Source organism: Amphiura filiformis, chromosome 4 (assembly GCF_039555335.1).
Source record: "Amphiura filiformis chromosome 4, Afil_fr2py, whole genome shotgun sequence".
NCBI classification, from domain to species: Eukaryota; Metazoa; Echinodermata; class Ophiuroidea; order Amphilepidida; family Amphiuridae; genus Amphiura; species Amphiura filiformis.
In genome coordinates, this window is record NC_092631.1 from 18,737,465 (window position 1) to 18,759,610 (window position 22,146).

Here is a 22,146-nt window from a genome sequence, read left to right on the forward strand (position 1 = left end):
GAAATCCAAGATGGTGGCCGGCACCATCTTGAAAAATTTAGTTTTGAACAAGAGGACCTTAAATCGTGTACAAAGACACTTTTTTGGTAAGTCGACCACAAGGATTTCAAATTTGACATTACTTTGACATTACGAACTCATATTTACCCAAAAATCCAAGATGGTGGCCGCCGGCGCCATCTTGAAAAAAATAGGTTTGAACCAGATTACCTAAAATCGTGTACAAAGACACTTTTTCCGGTAAGTCGACCCCAAGAAATCCGAATCTGACATTAATTTGACGTTACAAAATAATTTTTGCCCTGAAATCCAAGATGGCCCCCATTTGGTAGAGCGTAAATGTGATTTTTGAATGAGAGCAGAAGCATAAGTGTGTCATTTCCGCCTTATCTGGGGTGCATGTCTCTTATATGGGGTTTCAACTGCCTTATCTTGGGTTTACATCCCTTATCTAGGGATAAGGCGCCTTATCTGTGGTTTAGAGAGCCTTATCCTGGGTTTACGTTCCTTACCTGTGGCTAAGATGCCTTAACCTTAGCATATCGCAGTCTAAACCCAGATAAGGCATATAAACCCCAGATAATGCGCCGTAACCCCAGATAAGCGACGTAGACCCCAGATAAAGCAGTCTAAACCCCAAATAAGGCGCCTTAACCCTAAATAAGGAACATAAACCCCAGAAAAGGCATCTAAACCCCACATAAGGTGCCTTAGCTCTAGATAAGGGTTGTTAACCCCAGATAAGGGTCGTAAACCTCAGATAAGGCATCTAAACCCAAGATAAGGCACCTTAACCCCAGATAAGAGACGTAAACTCAGATATGGCAGTCTAAACCCCAGATAAGGCGCTGTCTGGGGTTTACTTCTCTTATTTATGGTTAAGGCGCCTTATTTGGGGTTGGGACTGGTTTATCCGAGGTGTACGTCCCTTATCTGGGGTTACGGCGCCTTATCGGGGGTTTAAACTATCATATCTGAGTTTAAGTCTCTTATCTGGGGTTAAGGCGCCTTATCTTGGGTTTAGATGTCTTATCTGAGGTTTACGACCCTTATCTGGGGTTAACGACCCGTATCTAGAGTTTGGGCACCTTATGTGGGGTTTAGATGCCTTATCTTAGGTTTATGTTCCTCATTTAGGGTTAAAGCGCCTTATTTGGGGGGTTGGACTGCTTTATCGACGGTCTACGTCCCTTATCTGGGGTTACGGCGCATTATCTGGGGTTTAGATGCCTTATCTGGGTTTAGACTGCGATATGCTAAGGTTAAGGCATCTTAGCCACAGGTAAGGAACGTAAACCCAGGATAAGGCCGTCTAAACCACAGGTAAGGCGCCTTATCCCTAGATAAGGGATGTAAACCCAAGATAAGGCAGTTTAAACCCCATATAAGGGACATGAACCCCAGATAAGGCGGAAATGACACATTTATGCTTCTGCTTTCATTCAAAAATCACATTTACGCTCTACCAAAAAATATTTTGTAACGTCAAATTAATGTCAGATTCGGATTTCTTGGGGTCGACTTACCGGAAAAGTGTCTTTGTACACGCTTTTAGGTAATCTGGTTCAAAACTTTTTTTTTCAAGATGGCGCCGGCGGCCACCATCTTGGATTTCTGGGTAAATATGAGTTCGTAATGTCAAACTAATGTCAAATTTGAAATCCTTGTGGTCGACTTATCCAAAAAAGTGTCTTTGTACACGATTTAAGGTCCTCTTGTTCAAAATCTAAATTTTTCAAGATGGTGCCGGCCACCATCTTGGATTTCTGGTGAAAATGATGCCGTAATGTCAAACTAATGTCAGAATCGGAATCCTTGTACTCGACATATCCCAAAAAGTGTCTTTGTGCATGATTATAGGTGCTCTGGTTCAAAACTTAAATTTTGATTTTGGCCTCTAGCGAAAAAATGCCGGATTTTCGCGAGGGACATGGTGGCTATTTTTTTCTAAATGGTACATAGAAGTCGAATCAATCGTCAAACCTTACTAGCCAGAGAGTGGTCACCAAAGTGAACTTTTTCCCCTAACTAGTAGCCTCATTCCCAGCGTGTGATGGTGACAGCTCAAAGTTCTTGATTTATGGAAACTAAATATTGGCACATTCAAATACTGCATTGTTGCCACCAGCATTACAACTAAAAAAATTATAATAACACTAGATATGCTGCTGACTTTGAATATCCAAATAATAAGCTTGAATTTGGCAACAAAATCTATTTGCTACCAGGGTGTAAAGATTTGGAACAATATCCCAAATCATGTTAAAAACTCCAGGAATCTGAACTCTTTTAAAGGTTCTTATAAGGAGTTTTTTATTTTAGATTACAAACAGTTAGAGTAACAATGGAGTCTGGGACTTGACAGGCCTCTGGCTTATTTCTCAGTTTTCCTCCACTATATGTTTTTCAGTGATTGTACTATATATTTCTTGAGTTTTTTTTATTGTACTTTGTATATATATGTGGAAAATAAATTATATTATGTATCATGTGTTTAATGTATAAGTTGTATGGTAGTCGTAAGTGAGTTGTGTGTTGTTTGTACTGTTTACCTTGACTGCTCATATCCATAAGTACCAGACTTGAGTCCTGTTTATCAGGTACAGTTAGAGCGCTCGCCCCACAAGTTAGAGGTCTGGGGTTCATGCCCCCGCACGGGCAGGTATGTCCAGAGTTTCTTCCTCCGGTTTATGTGCCTTTTCATGTCATGTTTCCATTGCAATTTCATGTTTAATTGTGCTAGTGTGCGATGCGTGATATCTGTAAATTAGGAATAACGAAAACCTCATTAATTTGATCTGGTGCGCTAGTTTGTAATGTTTCTATGTTCTAGTGTACGATGTGTAAGCCTTGTTTGTATTTTATTCAGTTTATTTGCATGGTTTCTTTGTAAAGCGCCTGGAGGCTTTTTTGCATGGGGTGATATATTAAAGCTTTGCTTATTATTTTCATTATTATTATTATTATTATTATTAAAGGGGATATTCCCGGTTTTACCCACTAACTAGACTGACATATACATAATAGAGGACAGTATTATTAGGATTTATTTGCACAGACACGGTATGGTTTTGTATGGAACTTGCGCAACAACACTGAGGTAATTAATGAAGCGTTCCTTGTATAGCAATGTATGGAAAGAGAGGTTCAGAACCACCTTAGAGATATTTGAGGGTGGATTGTGTGTGAGTGTACTTGCAAGTGCCGAAATGACAGTTATACATTATCATTTGGTATTATCATTTTGATAAAAATATGGAGCATAAATTCCGGAATGAAATATTACCGACGGATACTAGTGAGGTTTGTGTGACTAACCCAGTGTTTGAGACAGATACTGACACTGGTCCACAAAGCAAGGATGTGTACATGGGCTTAGACCAGACCAGAACCAGAAATGTGTATGAATCCATTCAAAAGGAGGATCATACTTATCAAGAAGATGCAGACACTCGAATTGGTAAGCAAAATCATTGTTTTAAACGGAACGGTATGCTATTGGTCAATAAACTCCATGTATTATACAGAAAGAGCCGTTTGTAAAACATTATTTGAGTACTTTTAAATTAAAGACAAAGCAAGACTTTAACTACTCTGCCCATATTTGATCTTATCGACCAGGTTGGAACCTTGAAGTTTAATTATTCCCGACGCGATGATTTCCTCTTCCGGGGACCAATCAAGATATCCTTACATTGCAGTCGCCACTCGCTCCCCGCGCGCTCCCGCCACCTATGCGGAAGAGTGACTTGAACGAAATGCGGATCTAATACATCATGTATCTATTCTTAGAAAGATTTGCTGACCAAGAGACATAAATTTTGGCCATGTCATTTTGAAAAATGATTGTTATTGTGAGATATGTGTAAAACCGATAGAAACAATAAAAATGGGAGATAAAAACGTGTACCAATAAATCGTGAGACTCACTGGTGTGCTGGTACTAAAACACACGGATAATTATTGTTTATGTACGTATAACAAATGTACGCAAGCGATTATTTCTGACATTTCTCGTTAATTTGCCCCTAAAATCTTACCAATAAATTCATAAACAAATAAAATAGGCCTATATGACATGCAACTGTCCCAACTGTGTTACAACCGATCAGCACCCACCAGTTTAGGACTGGTTTACCAGCAAAATATTCCGAAAACAATAATATCAAAGCAAAGACTAAATCATTAGGAAACGAATTTGGAGAAAACCATAAAATACTATGCTGAGATGATTGAGCTCAGTAATACATCAAAGAATGTCTTCCAATTCATGAAAACAAATAGATAATCAGCTTATCGGATTAAGAGGGAAGGTCTTGCTGCTCAGCGAGTGTTTGTAATTATCAGAATGTTTTCTCCAAATTCATTCTCTAATGATTTATAGCTTCTTATATGCTTTTACTTTAGATCGCCCAAGAAAAAAGCTCAGTCTACTCTTGGTTATAACATTTCTTGTTATTATCCTGGGAGCTATTACGGCTGGTGTTGTAGTGTATGTGGAATATTTTTCAGGCGGAACAGGTACATTATTCTAAGCAAAATAAATAAAAGAAAATGTTTAATGATGGTTGGTCTAATTCTAATTACGCCACATTTCGCCAAAATGCATTTTAGAAACGCTTGCTGTTAGAATAAGAAAAATTTTAATTGTAATTATTGCACAGGTCACGGCGACCCTGTGACCTTTCCGGAAAAAGCCGAGTGGCAGGTTTTTCAAATAAATATTTTCTGTGTAAAAACTGTACCATCAGATAGGTAATGGAATATATGAATATTAACTGTACATCTATCACAAACATTTTTGATAACAACTTGCGTCACAATTGATCTAGTATAGAAGGTAGAGAATTTATTTCAATCTTATATTACGCCATTTTTTTTAAAATTATAAGTGAAAATTAATTCTGTAAAAACTGTAATTATTTCATGTAATTTTCACATTAGACCCGACAAAAGATTACTGTTTTGTTGTTATGATAATCTAATCTTTTGATTTCGTAAATAAAATTAGGGGTCTAATGTGGATTTAGGATGCAAACTGGAACAATCCAATGCCTTGTCAAAAACATTTGCTTCAAAATGGAGTTCGGATGTACTTCGTAATACAACTTCCGCCACTGCGGGAAACCACATGAACAGCAGAGCACGTGGCCGATATCAAAATCGATTTTATGTATTGTGTATGTATATAGCCCTCGTATTTTATTGTCTCTATGCGCTTGAGAATTCAACAATATAAATAATGGTAGCTTTATTATAATACACATTAATGTTTTAAGCAGATAAAATTCCAAAATATGATGTAGTAATGAAGTTGCGATTTATTAATATTATATATGTTTAAATTTTCATGATGACACTATGAAGTCCTTCGTGGTCGAGCGGTCTAAGGTAGTTCATTATTCCAGATGTCGTGGTGGACCTTTAAGTTAACACCAAAACAAGGTCTCGGTTGCGCGAGAATCACGGAAAAGAAAAACTCACTCTATTACAATGTCCCCAATTTGCAATGGTAAATATGCAGATTAAGAACTTCACATTATAAAACCCGGGGAAAAGGGGGGGGGGGGGGGTGTGCCGCTGGGAATTTGAAAGTAGACCCATCAATATATACAAGGTGTCCCATAAAAAGGTTACATGTAGAAAATGAATCGCATTTTGTGATGGTACAACAAAACAATGTCAATTTTTCAGATATTATTTATTCATCCTTTTTGTAATTGTCAAGTAAGTTTCACCTCTGAATCTTAAAAGCAACTTAACTTATTACGACTTATTAGCGCAAGATGACGGAGGTGTCAAGTGGCTAACCATAGTTGAGCACAAGCACAAGTTATTAAAAAAAAATGTCTTTATTACTTTTTATTTTTCTCTTACTTTTTCATGGTTGAACTTATTGCACAAAAGAAATATATTGACAAATTAAATATTGTCCACTGAAAATTAATAATTAATCAGTTTTAGAACTTCTGACTGTTGGTGATAACAAATGAAGGAAGATGGCACACGTTTTTGGTGATGGCGTTTCTGCACGCTGTATCTCCTGTCATGTCTTCATGCATTTAGGACTTTTTTATTTGTTGAATTGATCCCTGACACCTAGCGAGTATGAAACTGCAAAGGTCATCCAAGGTCAAAGGTCAGGTCAAATTTAAAATTGATCTGATCATGCTGTAATTGACTCGGAAAACAATCCATGACACTTCCACATGTATAAAACTGCAAAGGTCATCTGAGGTCAAAGGTCAGGTCAGATTTAAAGTTGATCCGATCGGCCTAGGCCTATACCACAATATGCTGCCGAAGTCACATGGTTCAGCTATGGTGCGGTAACCGCTCTAGTTTTACACTATTAGTGTGTACAATTTTTTGGAAAAAGTTTGAATTATTTTTAAAATGGACCATTTTCCACTAACATTACTTTTTTAAAAAGATGAGCACCAGTAAATTATTTTGCCCATGCAGTATTAATTTAACCTGCCCATTGCCCAAAAATGGCCACCATTATTATGTAAATAATTGTGCTTAAAATATCCATACCATACAAAATTGATTTAAGTTCCGTTAATACAACTTTTAATAGAGCAGGAATAAATATCAGAGAGTAATTTCCACACAAAACCTAAACGCATATCGCGCATTTATGGAGCCCATAAAATTCAAGTTAAAATCTTGATTTGAAATAAATTCACTTTACTGTGGGAAAATTCCCTTGTATAAACATTGATAGCGGCCCTAACAAAAGGTTCTCAACATGGTTGTTCATCACAATATGAACCAAGTCAAGACATGTTATCTGTTCAGACTCCCTGTTCATGGTCTATTATTCATGTTCAAAGCAGAAATAATGTTAAACGAACTGGAAATAGTTTTGTGCAACCTACAGAGAATACGTGTGAATGTGTGGTGACAACATTTTCTTTGATACAATTTCGGTCATGACGGAGGGCATAATTAGCAGTTTCCCTTCAAAAATGGCGTTGTTTTGTTATCAGTGAATCTATAATTTAAACAGTTAAACTTCGAAAAAAGTATGAATTGTTTTTGTATTATTTGGCCCGAGCAGAACTATAATTACTAGTATTGAGTAGCATTGGTCTACATTAGGCTTACTATGACTAATAAATAGCATCATTATTTTGTAAGTATAGATACAATTTTGGTAATGACGGAGGGTATATTATCAGTTTCTCTTTAAATGACATTGTTTTGTTAACAGTGAATCTATAATCTAAGCAGTTAAACCGAACTATGAATTGTTTTCGTATTATTTGGCCCGAGCAGAACTAATTATTACTATACTAGTGTTTATTTTGTTCTTTTTTCTTAAACCAAACTTGGTCGGATAAATCCTGCTGATCCGAGCCGTGGCTACGCGCCTGAAATAGGCCTAATAAAGCTATCCATCAAATTTTAAAGCTGAAATAGCAAAATGGAGCCCAATTTTGTTTTGCAAACTTTGGTCCACATTTGTTGCCACGGTGACCCTTTGAATGAAAAAAGATGCATAGGCCTACTTAAAGTTGCATCTATTCACTAATTGAAAATCTTGCTCGAGTGCCTGTTGATCACTGCTATTATGTCACATTTTTAAAACGGATGTATGTGCAAAAACACTACAACAACTTTTTTTAGTATAGTGTTCATTTTTTTAAATTGCTTCTAAATAGGAGAAATATTCTTTTTTTTTTTTTTGCTTTTTTTTTTTTTTTTGCTTTGCTCAAAACTGGTGCGGCGATCGCCTGACCTGTCGCATAGGTTGCGCCGGCCCTGCGTAGCCGGTATGGTAAGCCAGAATGGTGAATCCAGCACCTTTTGGCGACAGAAAGAGTTTATACTGCCATTGCCCGCGAGGCTAAAAGGGTGTAATATGGTGTAATTCTACGTAATTAGACGTTGTGCCTAAGACTTAATTTATTTCTTACCATCAGATGCGACGTCTGCTACTCCAGCGACAACCGCTATGTCACCAGGTAAGACATTGTGCTTACATGGATCTATGGATGTATAATTATTGAATTAATCCTAATTTTGTTGGTAGTTTATTGACCATTTAAAAGTGAAATGAACTCATTTAAACATTCAAAAATAGTGACATATTGGGCTATTTCAGTTGAAATCCACACTACCCCTGTGGAAGATTTTGAAAATATTTTCCACAGGGGGAATAAGTTTCTCAAATGTAATTGATCAGCGCCGATCATTTTGAAATCCATACTCCCTCTGTATTATGGCTTTACCTATATCTTCCACAACTGTAAGTATTTCAAGTGGAAGTTACCCAATTGTCTATTCTATTCAAAACTCATACTCCGTGATATGTAGAAGACTTCAGCTAAATCTTCCACAGGGGTAGTGTGGATTTTAAATGGAATAGCCCATTAGAGCTATAAAATACCTTTACATTAGGAATTACCTAGGAATTCATAGAACCGTAAAAACTAAGTACTTGGAACATTGAAATAATTGAATGTTATGTGAGAGTTTATTTTGTTAACATCAAACACGAAGAACCTATTACTTGAAGCCCATCAGGTCAAAAATGCACCAATTTAAGTCCAGCAAAGTGATCCCGTTTGAAAGTATAGTATAGTACTATAATGACGAGTATAGCACCCAATTATCACTATTGGTTTTCCTTTTTTGTTTTTGTGTGACTTAATTAGTTGGTCATAATGTTTCTTGCATATATGGCTGTGAGTAATCAAATGACTTAGCTCTGGTTATTTATTGTTTACATTATTCTACCACCTAGATGTGACGACTGCCACTTCAGCACCAACCACTCTGCCATCAGGTAAGTCACAGTGTATGTCAGTGGGTTGTGGCTAAGGTTATATAATTGTCGAAGCCTAATTTGTCGTAATTTATTGACCACTTTAGCGTGAAACGAACTCCTTTGCCACAGTCCACATAATATGCATCTTCAATGATAAATAGCACCCAAAATCATGAATATGTTTGATCTTAAACTTCCTGGTAGTTCTGGCTGTGAATAATAAAATTAATGGGCTATGCTTAATTTTTTTCTTACCATCAGGTGTGACGACTGCTACTCCAGCGACAACCGCTATGTCACCAGGTAAGACATGGAGTTTACATGGGGCTATGGATTATATAATTATTGAAGCCATATTTCTTTAATGAAGTCATGATTATACTTTGTCTACTTTCTTTAACACGCAAAATATAGACGTGCAGGTTAACTATATTACCCTTAACGTCGGTCAACTTGTTGCCATAGTGCAAAAGTCTAGCAATTCCAGTCAATTACGAGCTGATAAAACTATAGGTTGATACTGCTAGAAGCTAATCAGTAAACGATATGAGTTCTATGGTAATGCTTGGCTACAACCCAGGAAATTAATAGTTGGCACACCTGCACTAAACAATGGAAATGCGTGCCCTATTAAAATTGGTGAGGCGAGGGAAACATGCATGCAATATATGTGAAGTACAGACTCCCCTATATTCACCTTCCCCACTCCCCATCATTCAATGTTGGAGGGTCTCACGGACCTGTTGACAACATGGCTTGGTCCAACATTGAATTGGGGGCAGGGGGCAGAGATATACCAAAAGACAGGCAAACTGTGCCAACCTTTTTTCCCTGGATTGTCCGAGTCAAATCCTAAATATTGCATCTGTTTTCCGTTTTTACTCAATAACTTTGCAACGGAATGTTGTATTATCTTCATATTTCACACAAACACATATAAGTGATAGGGCTTTACGATAAATAAAAAAAATAGAAACAATGTATTTGTTTATTTAGGGGTGGTCATTAAAAACATCGCTAATGCCTGGTTTTGCGTCTTGGCTTGGGTCTGAATTACGCGAAAACTCTTTGACAAAAAAAGAAAGAATGATTTTTAAATGCAGTATTACATCGAATTGCTTCTAATTCAAATGATAAATAAAAAAAGAACTGAATGAGCAATTTTCAATCAGCTATTATTACATCAAATTAATGTAATTACACCCGTATCATAGATAGGGCAATTTTACGTATGTTTATTATAAAAAACATCATCAGTGCGGAAATTACGATGATATTTGTACAGTGCCGTAAAATATAGGTAGACATACAGAAAAAAGACGGACATTGGCTTATGACAAATATAATATGATGAAGAATATTGTAAAATAAAAAAAAAGAAATCTAAATACATTCAGGGTTCGAACCCGTGTTCCACTGCGCCTGAGGCAGATGCCGTATCAATTGCGCCACAGAGCTGTGTAACTTCAACAGGCTTAAACTATAATATAATGCTATTCAAGATGCATGTATATAAATATACGCTCTACAAACGGTATACAGTCCAAAAAATTACTCTCTTACGACATTTGTTTCATTAACTGAATATTTATCATATAGCAGGTGTTGGCTGACATTGTGCTTCACATTTAGTTCAGTTTTTGTCCGGGATAAATGACTACGGGACAAAATCGGACGGTATACACGTCTTTAAAGAGTAAAGAATTTTAATATAATATTACTTTCTTTTTATTTATACAAACGTGTATATCGTTCGATTTTGTCTCAAAGTCATTTTACCCTGCCCAAAACTGAAATAAATGTGGAGCACAATGTCAGCCAACACCTGCTATATGAGAAATATTCACTTAATGAAACAAATGCCGTAAAAGTGTGATTTGTTTGACTGTATACCGTTTGTAGAGCGTATATTTATATACATGCATCTTGAATAGCATTATATTATAGTTTAAGCATGTTGAAGTAACACAGCTCTGTGGTTCAATGGATACGGCATCTGCCACAGGCGCATTGGAACACGGGTTCGAGCCCCTGAATATATTTAGATTTCTTTTTCTTTTCTTTTTTGTTATTATTTTACAATATCCTTCATCATATTATATTCATCATTATATTAATTTTTGCCAATGTCCGTCCTTCTTTTTTCTGTATTTCTACCTTTATTTTACGGCACTGTACAAATATCACCATAATTGCCGCACCGAGTTGTTTGTCAAAATGGAAACTCTGATGGCTTTCAAAACAGAGCATCACGTGTCCACGGCCATGATGATTGAACTGAAAAAAGTTTGAAATTGCCAATCACAATGCCTAATATGGCCATTATATACCATGAGAGATTTTTCAATTCAGAAAAAATATTTGAACCGTTTTTTACGAAAAATGTGAATTTTAAGGTGTTACAATCCAAACCGGAAACAAGTTTCGTTCATTCAGGTTGCATGAGATATGATGTGCATATAAATGGTAAAATATGATGCTTTTATAGCACTTAGGAGAAAGTCATATTTTCAAATTACTGCAGATATACAGTTTTGTTGGTTGCGTAGGCCTATACAATTTAAACATTGAATATTGAAAAAGGATTGATTGATTATCGATAATCGATAATAATTGATTATCGATATTATTTTTGATTAATTTTAATTTTTGCATATTGAAACGAATATGGGGATTAATCCATGAAAATTTAGTGGTCATATGCTTAATGCTTTATATTTGATAAACCAAAATATGAAATTAGATGCATTTTTGGAAGAATTATCATAGCTTTAAACTACGAAAATAATCGGCAATCATATAATATTCTTTTGACTTATCCCTTATTTCACAATATTTTTTATCAATATGAACTTTACATATTGATATGAATGTGAGGATTACTCCCTGAAAATTTGGTGGTCATACCTTTTATGGTTTTAGTTTATAAACCAAAATATGAAGTTAGATGCATATTTTGGACGAGTTATCATAGCTTTAAACTTCGAAAATAATCGGCAATTATATAACATTCTTTTGACTTATACCTTATTTCACAATATTTTTTGTTAATATTAATTTCATATATTGATATGCATGTGAGGATTATTTCCTGAAAATTTGGTGGCCATACCTTTAACGGTTTTTTTTTTAAAAGCCAAAATATGAAATTAGATGCATATTTTTTGAATTGATTCGGACAGTGTCCGAGTCAAATCCTAAATATTGCATCTGTTTTCCGTTTTACTCAATAACTTTGCAACGGAATGTTGTATTATCTTCATATTTCACACAAACACATATAAGTGATAGGGCTTTACGATAAATAAAAAAAATAGAAACAATGTATTTGTTTATTTAGGGGGTGGTCATTAAAAACATCGCTAATGCCTGGTTTTGCGTCTTGGCTTGGGTCTGAATTACGCGAAAACTCTTTGACAAAAAAAGAAAGAATGATTTTTAAATGCAGTATTACATCGAATTGCTTCTAATTCAAATGATAAATAAAAAAGAACTGAATGAGCAATTTTCAATCAGCTATTATTACATCAAATTAATGTAATTACACCCGTATCATAGATAGGGCAATTTTACGTATGTTTATTATAAAAACATCATCAGTGCGGAAATTACGATGATATTTGTACAGTGCCGTAAAATATAGGTAGACATACAGAAAAAAGACGGACATTGGCTTATGACAAATATAATATGATGAAGAATATTGTAAAATAAAAAAGAAAAAGAAATCTAAATACATTCAGGGGTTCGAACCCGTGTTCCACTGCGCCTGAGGCAGATGCCGTATCAATTGCGCCACAGAGCTGTGTAACTTCAACAGGCTTAAACTATAATATAATGCTATTCAAGATGCATGTATATAAATATACGCTCTACAAACGGTATACAGTCCAAAAAATTACTCTCTTACGGCATTTGTTTCATTAAATGAATATTTATCATATAGCAGGTGTTGGCTGACATTGTGCTTCACATTTAGTTCAGTTTTTGTCCGGGATAAATGACTACGGGACAAAATCGGACGGTATACACGTCTTTAAAGAGTAAAGAATTTTAATATAATATTACTTTCTTTTTTATTTATACAAACGTGTATATCGTTCGATTTTGTCTCAAAGTCATTTTACCCTGCCCAAAACTGAAATAAATGTGGAGCACAATGTCAGCCAACACCTGCTATATGAGAAATATTCACTTAATGAAACAAATGCCGTAAAAGTGTGATTTGTTTGACTGTATACCGTTTGTAGAGCGTATATTTATATACATGCATCTTGAATAGCATTATATTATAGTTTAAGCATGTTGAAGTAACACAGCTCTGTGGTTCAATGGATACGGCATCTGCCACAGGCGCATTGGAACACGGGTTCGAGCCCTGAATATATTTAGATTTCTTTTCTTTTCTTTTTTGTTATTATTTTACAATATCCTTCATCATATTATATTCATCATTATATTAATTTTTGCCAATGTCCGTCCTTCTTTTTCTGTATTTCTACCTTTATTTTACGGCACTGTACAAATATCACCATAATTGCCGCACCGAGTTGTTTGTCAAAATGGAAACTCTGATGGCTTTCAAAACAGAGCATCACGTGTCCACGGCCATGATGATTGAACTGAAAAAGTTTGAAATTGCCAATCACAATGCCTAATATGGCCATTATATACCATGAGAGATTTTTCAATTCAGAAAAAATATTTGAACCGTTTTTTACGAAAAATGTGAATTTTAAGGTGTTACAATCCAAACCGGAAACAAGTTTCGTTCATTCAGGTTGCATGAGATATGATGTGCATATAAATGGTAAAAAATGATGCTTTTATAGCACTTAGGAGAAAGTCATATTTTCAAATTACTGCAGATATACAGTTTTGTTGGTTGCGTAGGCCTATACAATTTAAACATTGAATATTGAAAAAGGATTGATTGATTATCGATAATCGATAATAATTGATTATCGATATTATTTTTGATTAATTTTAATTTTGCATATTGAAACGAATATGGGGATTAATCCATGAAAATTTAGTGGTCATATGCTTAATGCTTTATATTTGATAAACCAAAATATGAAATTAGATGCATTTTTGGAAGAATTATCATAGCTTTAAACTACGAAAATAATCGGCAATCATATAATATTCTTTTGACTTATCCCTTATTTCACAATATTTTTTATCAATATGAACTTTACATATTGATATGAATGTGAGGATTACTCCCTGAAAATTTGGTGGTCATACCTTTTATGGTTTTTAGTTTATAAACCAAAATATGAAGTTAGATGCATATTTTGGACGAGTTATCATAGCTTTAAACTTCGAAAATAATCGGCAATTATATAACATTCTTTTGACTTATACCTTATTTCACAATATTTTTGTTAATATTAATTTCATATATTGATATGCATGTGAGGATTATTTCCTGAAAATTTGGTGGCCATACCTTTAACGGTTTTTATTTTACAAGCCAAAATATGAAATTAGATGCATATTTTTGGAATTGATTCGGACAGTGTCCGAGTCAAATCCTAAATATTGCATCTGTTTTCCGTTTTTACTCAATAACTTTGCAACGGAATGTTGTATTATCTTCATATTTCACACAAACACATATAAGTGATAGGGCTTTACGATAAATAAAAAAAATAGAAACAATGTATTTGTTTATTTAGGGGTGGTCATTAAAAACATCGCTAATGCCTGGTTTTGCGTCTTGGCTTGGGTCTGAATTACGCGAAAACTCTTTGACAAAAAAAAAGAAAGAATGATTTTTAAATGCAGTATTACATCGAATTGCTTCTAATTCAAATGATAAATAAAAAAGAACTGAATGAGCAATTTTCAATCAGCTATTATTACATCAAATTAATGTAATTACACCCGTATCATAGATAGGGCAATTTTACGTATGTTTATTATAAAAACATCATCAGTGCGGAAATTACGATGATATTTGTACAGTGCCGTAAAATATAGGTAGACATACAGAAAAAAGACGGACATTGGCTTATGACAAATATAATATGATGAAGAATATTGTAAAATAAAAATGAAAAAGAAATCTAAATACATTCAGGGGTTCGAACCCGTGTTCCACTGCGCCTGAGGCAGATGCCGTATCAATTGCGCCACAGAGCTGTGTAACTTCAACAGGCTTAAACTATAATATAATGCTATTCAAGATGCATGTATATAAATATACGCTCTACAAACGGTATACAGTCCAAAAATTACTCTCTTACGGCATTTGTTTCATTAACTGAATATTTATCATATAGCAGGTGTTGGCTGACATTGTGCTTCACATTTAGTTCAGTTTTGTCCGGGATAAATGACTACGGGACAAAATCGGACGGTATACACGTCTTTAAAGAGTAAAGAATTTTAATATAATATTACTTTCTTTTTTATTTATACAAACGTGTATATCGTTCGATTTTGTCTCAAAGTCATTTTACCCTGCCCAAAACTGAAATAAATGTGGAGCACAATGTCAGCCAACACCTGCTATATGAGAAATATTCACTTAATGAAACAAATGCCGTAAAAGTGTGATTTGTTTGACTGTATACCGTTTGTAGAGCGTATATTTATATACATGCATCTTGAATAGCATTATATTATAGTTTAAGCATGTTGAAGTAACACAGCTCTGTGGTTCAATGGATACGGCATCTGCCACAGGCGCATTGGAACACGGGTTCGAGCCCCTGAATATATTTAGATTTCTTTTTCTTTTCTTTTTGTTATTATTTTACAATATCCTTCATCATATTATATTCATCATTATATTAATTTTTGCCAATGTCCGTCCTTCTTTTTTTCTGTATTTCTACCTTTATTTTACGGCACTGTACAAATATCACCATAATTGCCGCACCGAGTTGTTTGTCAAAATGGAAACTCTGATGGCTTTCAAAACAGAGCATCACGTGTCCACGGCCATGATGATTGAACTGAAAAAAGTTTGAAATTGCCAATCACAATGCCTAATATGGCCATTATATACCATGAGAGATTTTTCAATTCAGAAAAAAATATTTGAACCGTTTTTACGAAAAATGTGAATTTTAAGGTGTTACAATCCAAACCGGAAACAAGTTTCGTTCATTCAGGTTGCATGAGATATGATGTGCATATAAATGGTAAAAAATGATGCTTTTATAGCACTTAGGAGAAAGTCATATTTTCAAATTACTGCAGATATACAGTTTTGTTGGTTGCGTAGGCCTATACAATTTAAACATTGAATATTGAAAAAGGATTGATTGATTATCGATAATCGATAATAATTGATTATCGATATTATTTTGATTAATTTTAATTTTGCATATTGAAACGAATATGGGGATTAATCCATGAAAATTTAGTGGTCATATGCTTAATGCTTTATATTTGATAAACCAAAATATGAAATTAGATGCATTTTTGGAAGAATTATCATAGCTTTAAACTACGAAAATAATCGGCAATCATATAATATTCTTTTGACTTATCCCTTATTTCACACTATTTTTTATCAATATGAACTTTACATATTGATATGAATGTGAGGATTACTCCCTGAAAATTTGGTGGTCATACCTTTTATGGTTTTTAGTTTATAAACCAAAATATGAAGTTAGATGCATATTTTGGACGAGTTATCATAGCTTTAAACTTCGAAAATAATCGGCAATTATATAACATTCTTTTGACTTATACCTTATTTCACAATATTTTTTGTTAATATTAATTTCATATATTGATATGCATGTGAGGATTATTTCCTGAAAATTTGGTGGCCATACCTTTAACGGTTTTTATTTTACAAGCCAAAATATGAAATTAGATGCATATTTTTGGAATTGATTCGGACAACCCAGGAAATTAATAGTTGGCACACCTGCACTAAACAATGGAAATGCGTGCCCTATTAAAATTGGTGAGGCGAGGGAAACATGCATGCAATATATGTGAAGTACAGACTCCCCCCTATATCTCCCCCTTCCCCACTCCCCATCATTCAATGTTGGAGGGTCTCACGGACCTGTTGACAACATGGCTTGGTCCAACATTGAATTGGGGGAGCGGGGGCAGAGATATACCAAAAGACAGGCAAACTGTGCCAACCTTTTTTTCCTGGATTGTAGAATACTTTGGTATAGGCCTGTTATACCATATATACCAGGGAAGTTCCCTGATTATATCAGTAGGCCTACTAGTATTTCATAACATGGGGGATTCGTGATGGAGTGATATCATAGGCATCAGGTTCAAAAGGACTTGAGACAAACATACGTGTGGCGTGGGTCAACAAAAAAAAACTCATATAAAAGTTGTAAGCATCTTCGTGAATTGACTTTCAAAAGTGACCCTAAGCTAGGATGTCGAAAATGTGTTAAACTAACCATAAACGAGGATTTTACTCAAATAAAAACACCCTAAGTGAGACAAACAAGGATAGACATTATAAAAACACCCTAAGCGAGGAATTGGTTTGGAATTTGCCCCTAAACAAAGATGGTCCTGCGCATCCAAAAAGGTGGTTTTGTTACATTTTGACGTGCTGTATGAATTACAAAACATTGTCTCCTGAGTATTTCTTCACCCAGAAGGCTCATTAAGGCCTTAAATTTAAGCTAATTTATTCTTTATTACTCATGTAAAGTGCTGTTTTCAAATCATCTTTCATTATTTTTTCATGACATTTTAAATGAAATGTGCCAAGGGTGGTTGAGGATTAGGGGAGGAGGATTAGGGGAGGGACTGTATAAAGTCTATGCAGAATCACACTTTTTCACTATATCATTTGTATAATTTTGTTAATTTTTGTTAGCAAACCTTAATTGAAATAATAATATTTGGTCTCATTTTAAAGGGAAAATGTTGCAGTTAGATATTATTAAATTGATTTTATTATAACAAACCCCTAGGGAGAGCAGCGGTTGTTTCCTCGATTTGCACCACCGAGGTCCTGGGTTAAAGCCCCGGCGCGGCTCAAGGACTCATGTGCACTTGGTCCATGCTCGCTCTCGCAGGTTTTCTCCGGGATCTCCGGTTTCCTCCTGCTTTCAAAAATCAGTTATTAGTTGTTTGGTTATCAAAAACTTCCTTCACCCAATGGAATTTGGGGAGCTGCACAGATAAGGGGTGGATGCTACCATCTACGTGTGGATAGGTTTGTGACCGGTTCGGGATAACCAGCCTAGTTGATGCGATCTGCAGTTATTGTGATGATTCACCATGGCAGCGAAATTACAAACCTCCGAGATCTGGGAAAATGCACGTCACATGACCATGCTGTTTGTCGTTATGCAAGACTCAGTAATTTGAAGTGTAAAGTTGCGCAATTTCATTGCATACACATTTTTTTCATCTTGTGAGCCAATCACCCTAGAATAGTAAGAGTATACATTTTTGGAAACCTGCTGACTCTAGGAATATAGAATCACTTACAAGTATAAATAGTATAATGTATCACAAAATAGGTCCTAATCTTTTCAAAATATATATTTTTATTTTTTGAACTTCCAAATTGTAATAGGCCTATGTATATTGGGCAAATTGTACACATTTTAATTATCATGCCTAGTTATTGACATGCTTAAGCATTACCAAGTACACTGGAATTACACTGTATGAAACATTTTGTAAGGAACAAGGTACGACGTATGTCTGAAGTTAAAGATCACTTACAATTGTGAAAATATCAAATCATGGAATTTTATGTTACACCCTATACAAGTATGGTGAAGTGTATAAATACGGCTAATATCCATTCCTTTTAAAAATAATTAGGCCTAATAAGGGATTGCTTCATGGGATGATGTATGTAGAAAACATGTTCATGTTTTAAGCCTGTTTTTTCTGCCTCCGCAGGAGGTAGATTTGCTTTGAAATTGACACCTAAAATGCCGCACATTGCGCGGCATGTAGGCCGATTGTACAAATTTATATTCTGACAAGTACTCTAATTTCCGCCCAATATCGAGAGCCCAATATATATCCCCACCTCTCTGCGCCATACATAAATTCGCCTATCGCCATTTCCGAATGTTCAAAAAGGTAATCACGCTTCCTCAGCATGTGCAATAAATTAGCATTAAAATTAATCTTATTCTATAGGGATTCTAGAAACACCTAGCACGTGGCGACAATGATGTGGGTCTATCAAGTTCATGAATTATGCATTAGAATTTTTTCAAGCTCATATGTTGTATAATTGAAGACCGAATTTTAAGACTAGCTTGCGTATGCTGTCCTGCAGGACAGCAACCAATCACGGCGCGCCTTTGTCATGACGTCAGACGCAAACTAGTCTTTTTTAATTCGGTCTTTAATTATTAGGTTGTAGCCTCAGCGCTCATCAGCAGCTTTATCGTTGAAGACAAGTCGGAAAACCGTTATGCTGTGACAATGGGAATACACATCAAACAGGGTTTAATTTCATGATTACATGAAATCTGATTATCAATGGAAAAACTTTGGCTGGAGAAGTTGAAGCTGAAGTTCATGGAGACACTTTGGATGTGATAATTTGACATCATGGATTGTGTTGTGCAAAATTTGAGGTACAAATTATTCATGACGATGCGTGAGAATTTACTCTTTTTCCAGCTTTTTGCGTGAGATTTACTACTTAGGCGTGAGATTATACTACCTTGGCGTGAGACCGTGAGAAAGTGACCCAATGCGTGAGACTCACGGCCAATGCGTGAGAGTTGACAGCCCTGCTACTGAGTACTGTTGCAATATTTTTGCATGCATACCCATGACCGTTTCAAGACTATGACTGAGAAATTTGCTTTTTGTTTGTTAAGATAAAAATAAAAATAAAATGCAAGAATCATCTTTCCCCACACAATACTTCTTACAAACAAGGTGTTGATATTGGCCCTTTCGATGCAAAACAAAGCACAAATGAAGGAAAGAAAACAAAACAATAATGTTTTTGATTTTTGATTCAATTACACATACAAAAAAGTAATGGTCTATGAAAAGACCCCCCTAAATATAATAATATTAATATTATTTTAGTCCTGAATACAAAATATAATAAACAAGCATAAAAGAATCTGATACGAAAATTTGTTACTCTGAAACGTTACAATCGTAATTTTCAGTCAAAAAATCCACAAGAAATGACTCTTGATACAACTTAGGCCTATAGGCCTATTTAAAAAACAGAAACGGCTGCCTGCATCTGGAACTCTTCATATCTGAAAGTTTGAAGGTCTTATTTCATACATCAGAATTATCTGCAAGATTGCAAGATGGCTTTAGGTGACCGTGGCCCTATTGGCTAATGCACACATTTAGATTTTCTTTCTATTTAAATAATACTATAGTATGTTAAAGCTTATGCCCTGTAGATTACATTCGGTTCTTGAGATATGGCCTGTCAAAATGGCGCGAAACCAAAACAAAAAATTGGCAACAACTTTCTTTTTATTTTCTATATTTTGACAAGTCCAGTTGCCAGATGATTTTCTAATTACATTCATGAATTATGCAAAGTAAAGATTTCAGATAATCAGATACAATTAAAAGAGCTATGGCACTGAGGCATGGTACATGGGTAGAACACACACTATACTACAAAATTACGGTTGCGTTTTTGCAAATTTCAATTTGCATAATTAATTAGGGCCACTTATTAGAAAAGTTGATTAGGGCCTTAATTAATTATGCAAATGGAAATTTGCCAAAGGCATCCATGGGTTTTATATCTTATTTTGTAGCCGATCTGAACATTTTACTTTGTATAATTCTTGCATATATAATTAGAAAATAAGGCCTACCTGACAACATTGCATAACAAAAATAAAAGAAAGTTGTTGCCAACTTCTTGGTTAGGGCCTACGTGTCATTTTGACAGGCCATATTTTGGTAACCGAATATCCGATTAAAATAAAATTTTCAGTCTTGTAATCAGGAGAGAATGGGCTCACATATTTCAATCAGACAAAATCTATATCCAATAGCGTTACCTTAAAGCTAGCATTATAAGTGTCTCCTTAACTAATAACAAAAGGTGCCCACTGGTATCTTGGAGGCATTGTCTTTTTTAAAGACATTTCTTGTTTCTTTTCACAACATATGTGTATGTCCTACATTTAAAATAGCAGAAATTATGTTATTGCGTTACTATTAAATCATACCCTGTACAATTTTACATAGAAATTATATGTTTTGTTACTTTTTAATGACACGCTGTATAATTTTGTATGGCATTAACATTTTACTGTAATCTGCAACATCCAAGTCATTCTGGAGTATATTTGGGTATTCATTTGTTAATAGTTGGCCAAATAATGTGTACATAAACAGTTTATATCTAAATATTTTATATAAATTATGATATGTAAATATTCTAGACATGTGTGCATGGATAATGTAGTTTGAATTTGACAGATCTCTGAATGTCCTTTTTAAGAAAGAAGATGTAATGGTGTACTAAATCCTATGTAGCAATGGTATTGGGAGCATTAATTATATACATATAATGTATAGGGTCACTTGGGGTAATATGACACCTTGGGGAAATATGGCACCCTACACAAAAATCGGCTTGTAGAGAAAATTGTACAGCCCACTGTTGAATCATTGGGTCTAATGCGACCTTTCGAATGTCCTTTGAGCTCTAAATAGGAATACGTGCAGCAGCCTGATTATCCATCAGAAAATCAACAATTTTGCACGGCAATTTTGCGAAAATGGGTAGTTACTGCTAGCTGCCATATTACCCCAAGTTACCCTAAGTCAGAAGCCCGGGTTCTCATTTTGGTTTTATGCAAAGTATACCCCTTTCCCCTGCTGGAATATTTGAAGACTTTTAGTATTGTGTTCTATGGACATCATAAAAATGTACGTATTGCAATTAGTTTGAATAGCTTTGAAGTAGAGAGACTGAAAAACAGCTAGATTGCCTGGTTATGTCGGCATCGCTAGACATGTGATTCTTAGTTTTTCCAATTTTTTACGCTCGATGGGCTTTACAGATTCAAAAGACATTGTTTGCAAGCCAACGGAAGGATAAACTTCAGGAATGTTTTACCTATTAAGACGCACTAGAGTCGAAAAAATCACCGTCATTGTTTCTATTCATGTCAATAACGTCAAGCGATTGTCTCAGAGTATGTTTAAGTTCAATCTCAGGGTCATGCATAAATCGGCACGCAAATAATTGTCTAGTCTGGTCTCCAAGGCAAAAAGCAACATATAGAAACTACCAGAATTTGTCCAGAATAACTTGATAAATATATGTCCCCACCAATGGCCGATAATAATATTTTTTAAATACCCTAAGCGAGGATCGTCCTTAAAAACATCATTTCTTCCAGTAATGAGTGTTTTTAAAGCCTAATCGCGGA

The 22,146-nt window shown here is 35.0% G+C and overlaps 1 protein-coding gene across 1 annotated transcript in view; it reads left to right on the top strand.

Moving 5' to 3' along the window:
- The first annotated feature begins 3,083 nt into the window (after positions 1–3,083).
- The window catches only part of LOC140150024 (cartilage intermediate layer protein 1-like), a 39,564-nt gene continuing 20,501 nt past the window's right edge, over positions 3,084–22,146 (top strand). Inside the window, exons 1-5 of the mRNA XM_072172029.1 lie at positions 3,084–3,460; positions 4,408–4,521; positions 7,932–7,973; positions 8,756–8,797; positions 9,041–9,082. Coding sequence (XP_072028130.1) covers positions 3,256–3,460; positions 4,408–4,521; positions 7,932–7,973; positions 8,756–8,797; positions 9,041–9,082 — 445 coding nt within the window. The 5' untranslated portion in view covers positions 3,084–3,255. The remainder of the gene's footprint in view (positions 3,461–4,407; positions 4,522–7,931; positions 7,974–8,755; positions 8,798–9,040; positions 9,083–22,146) is intronic.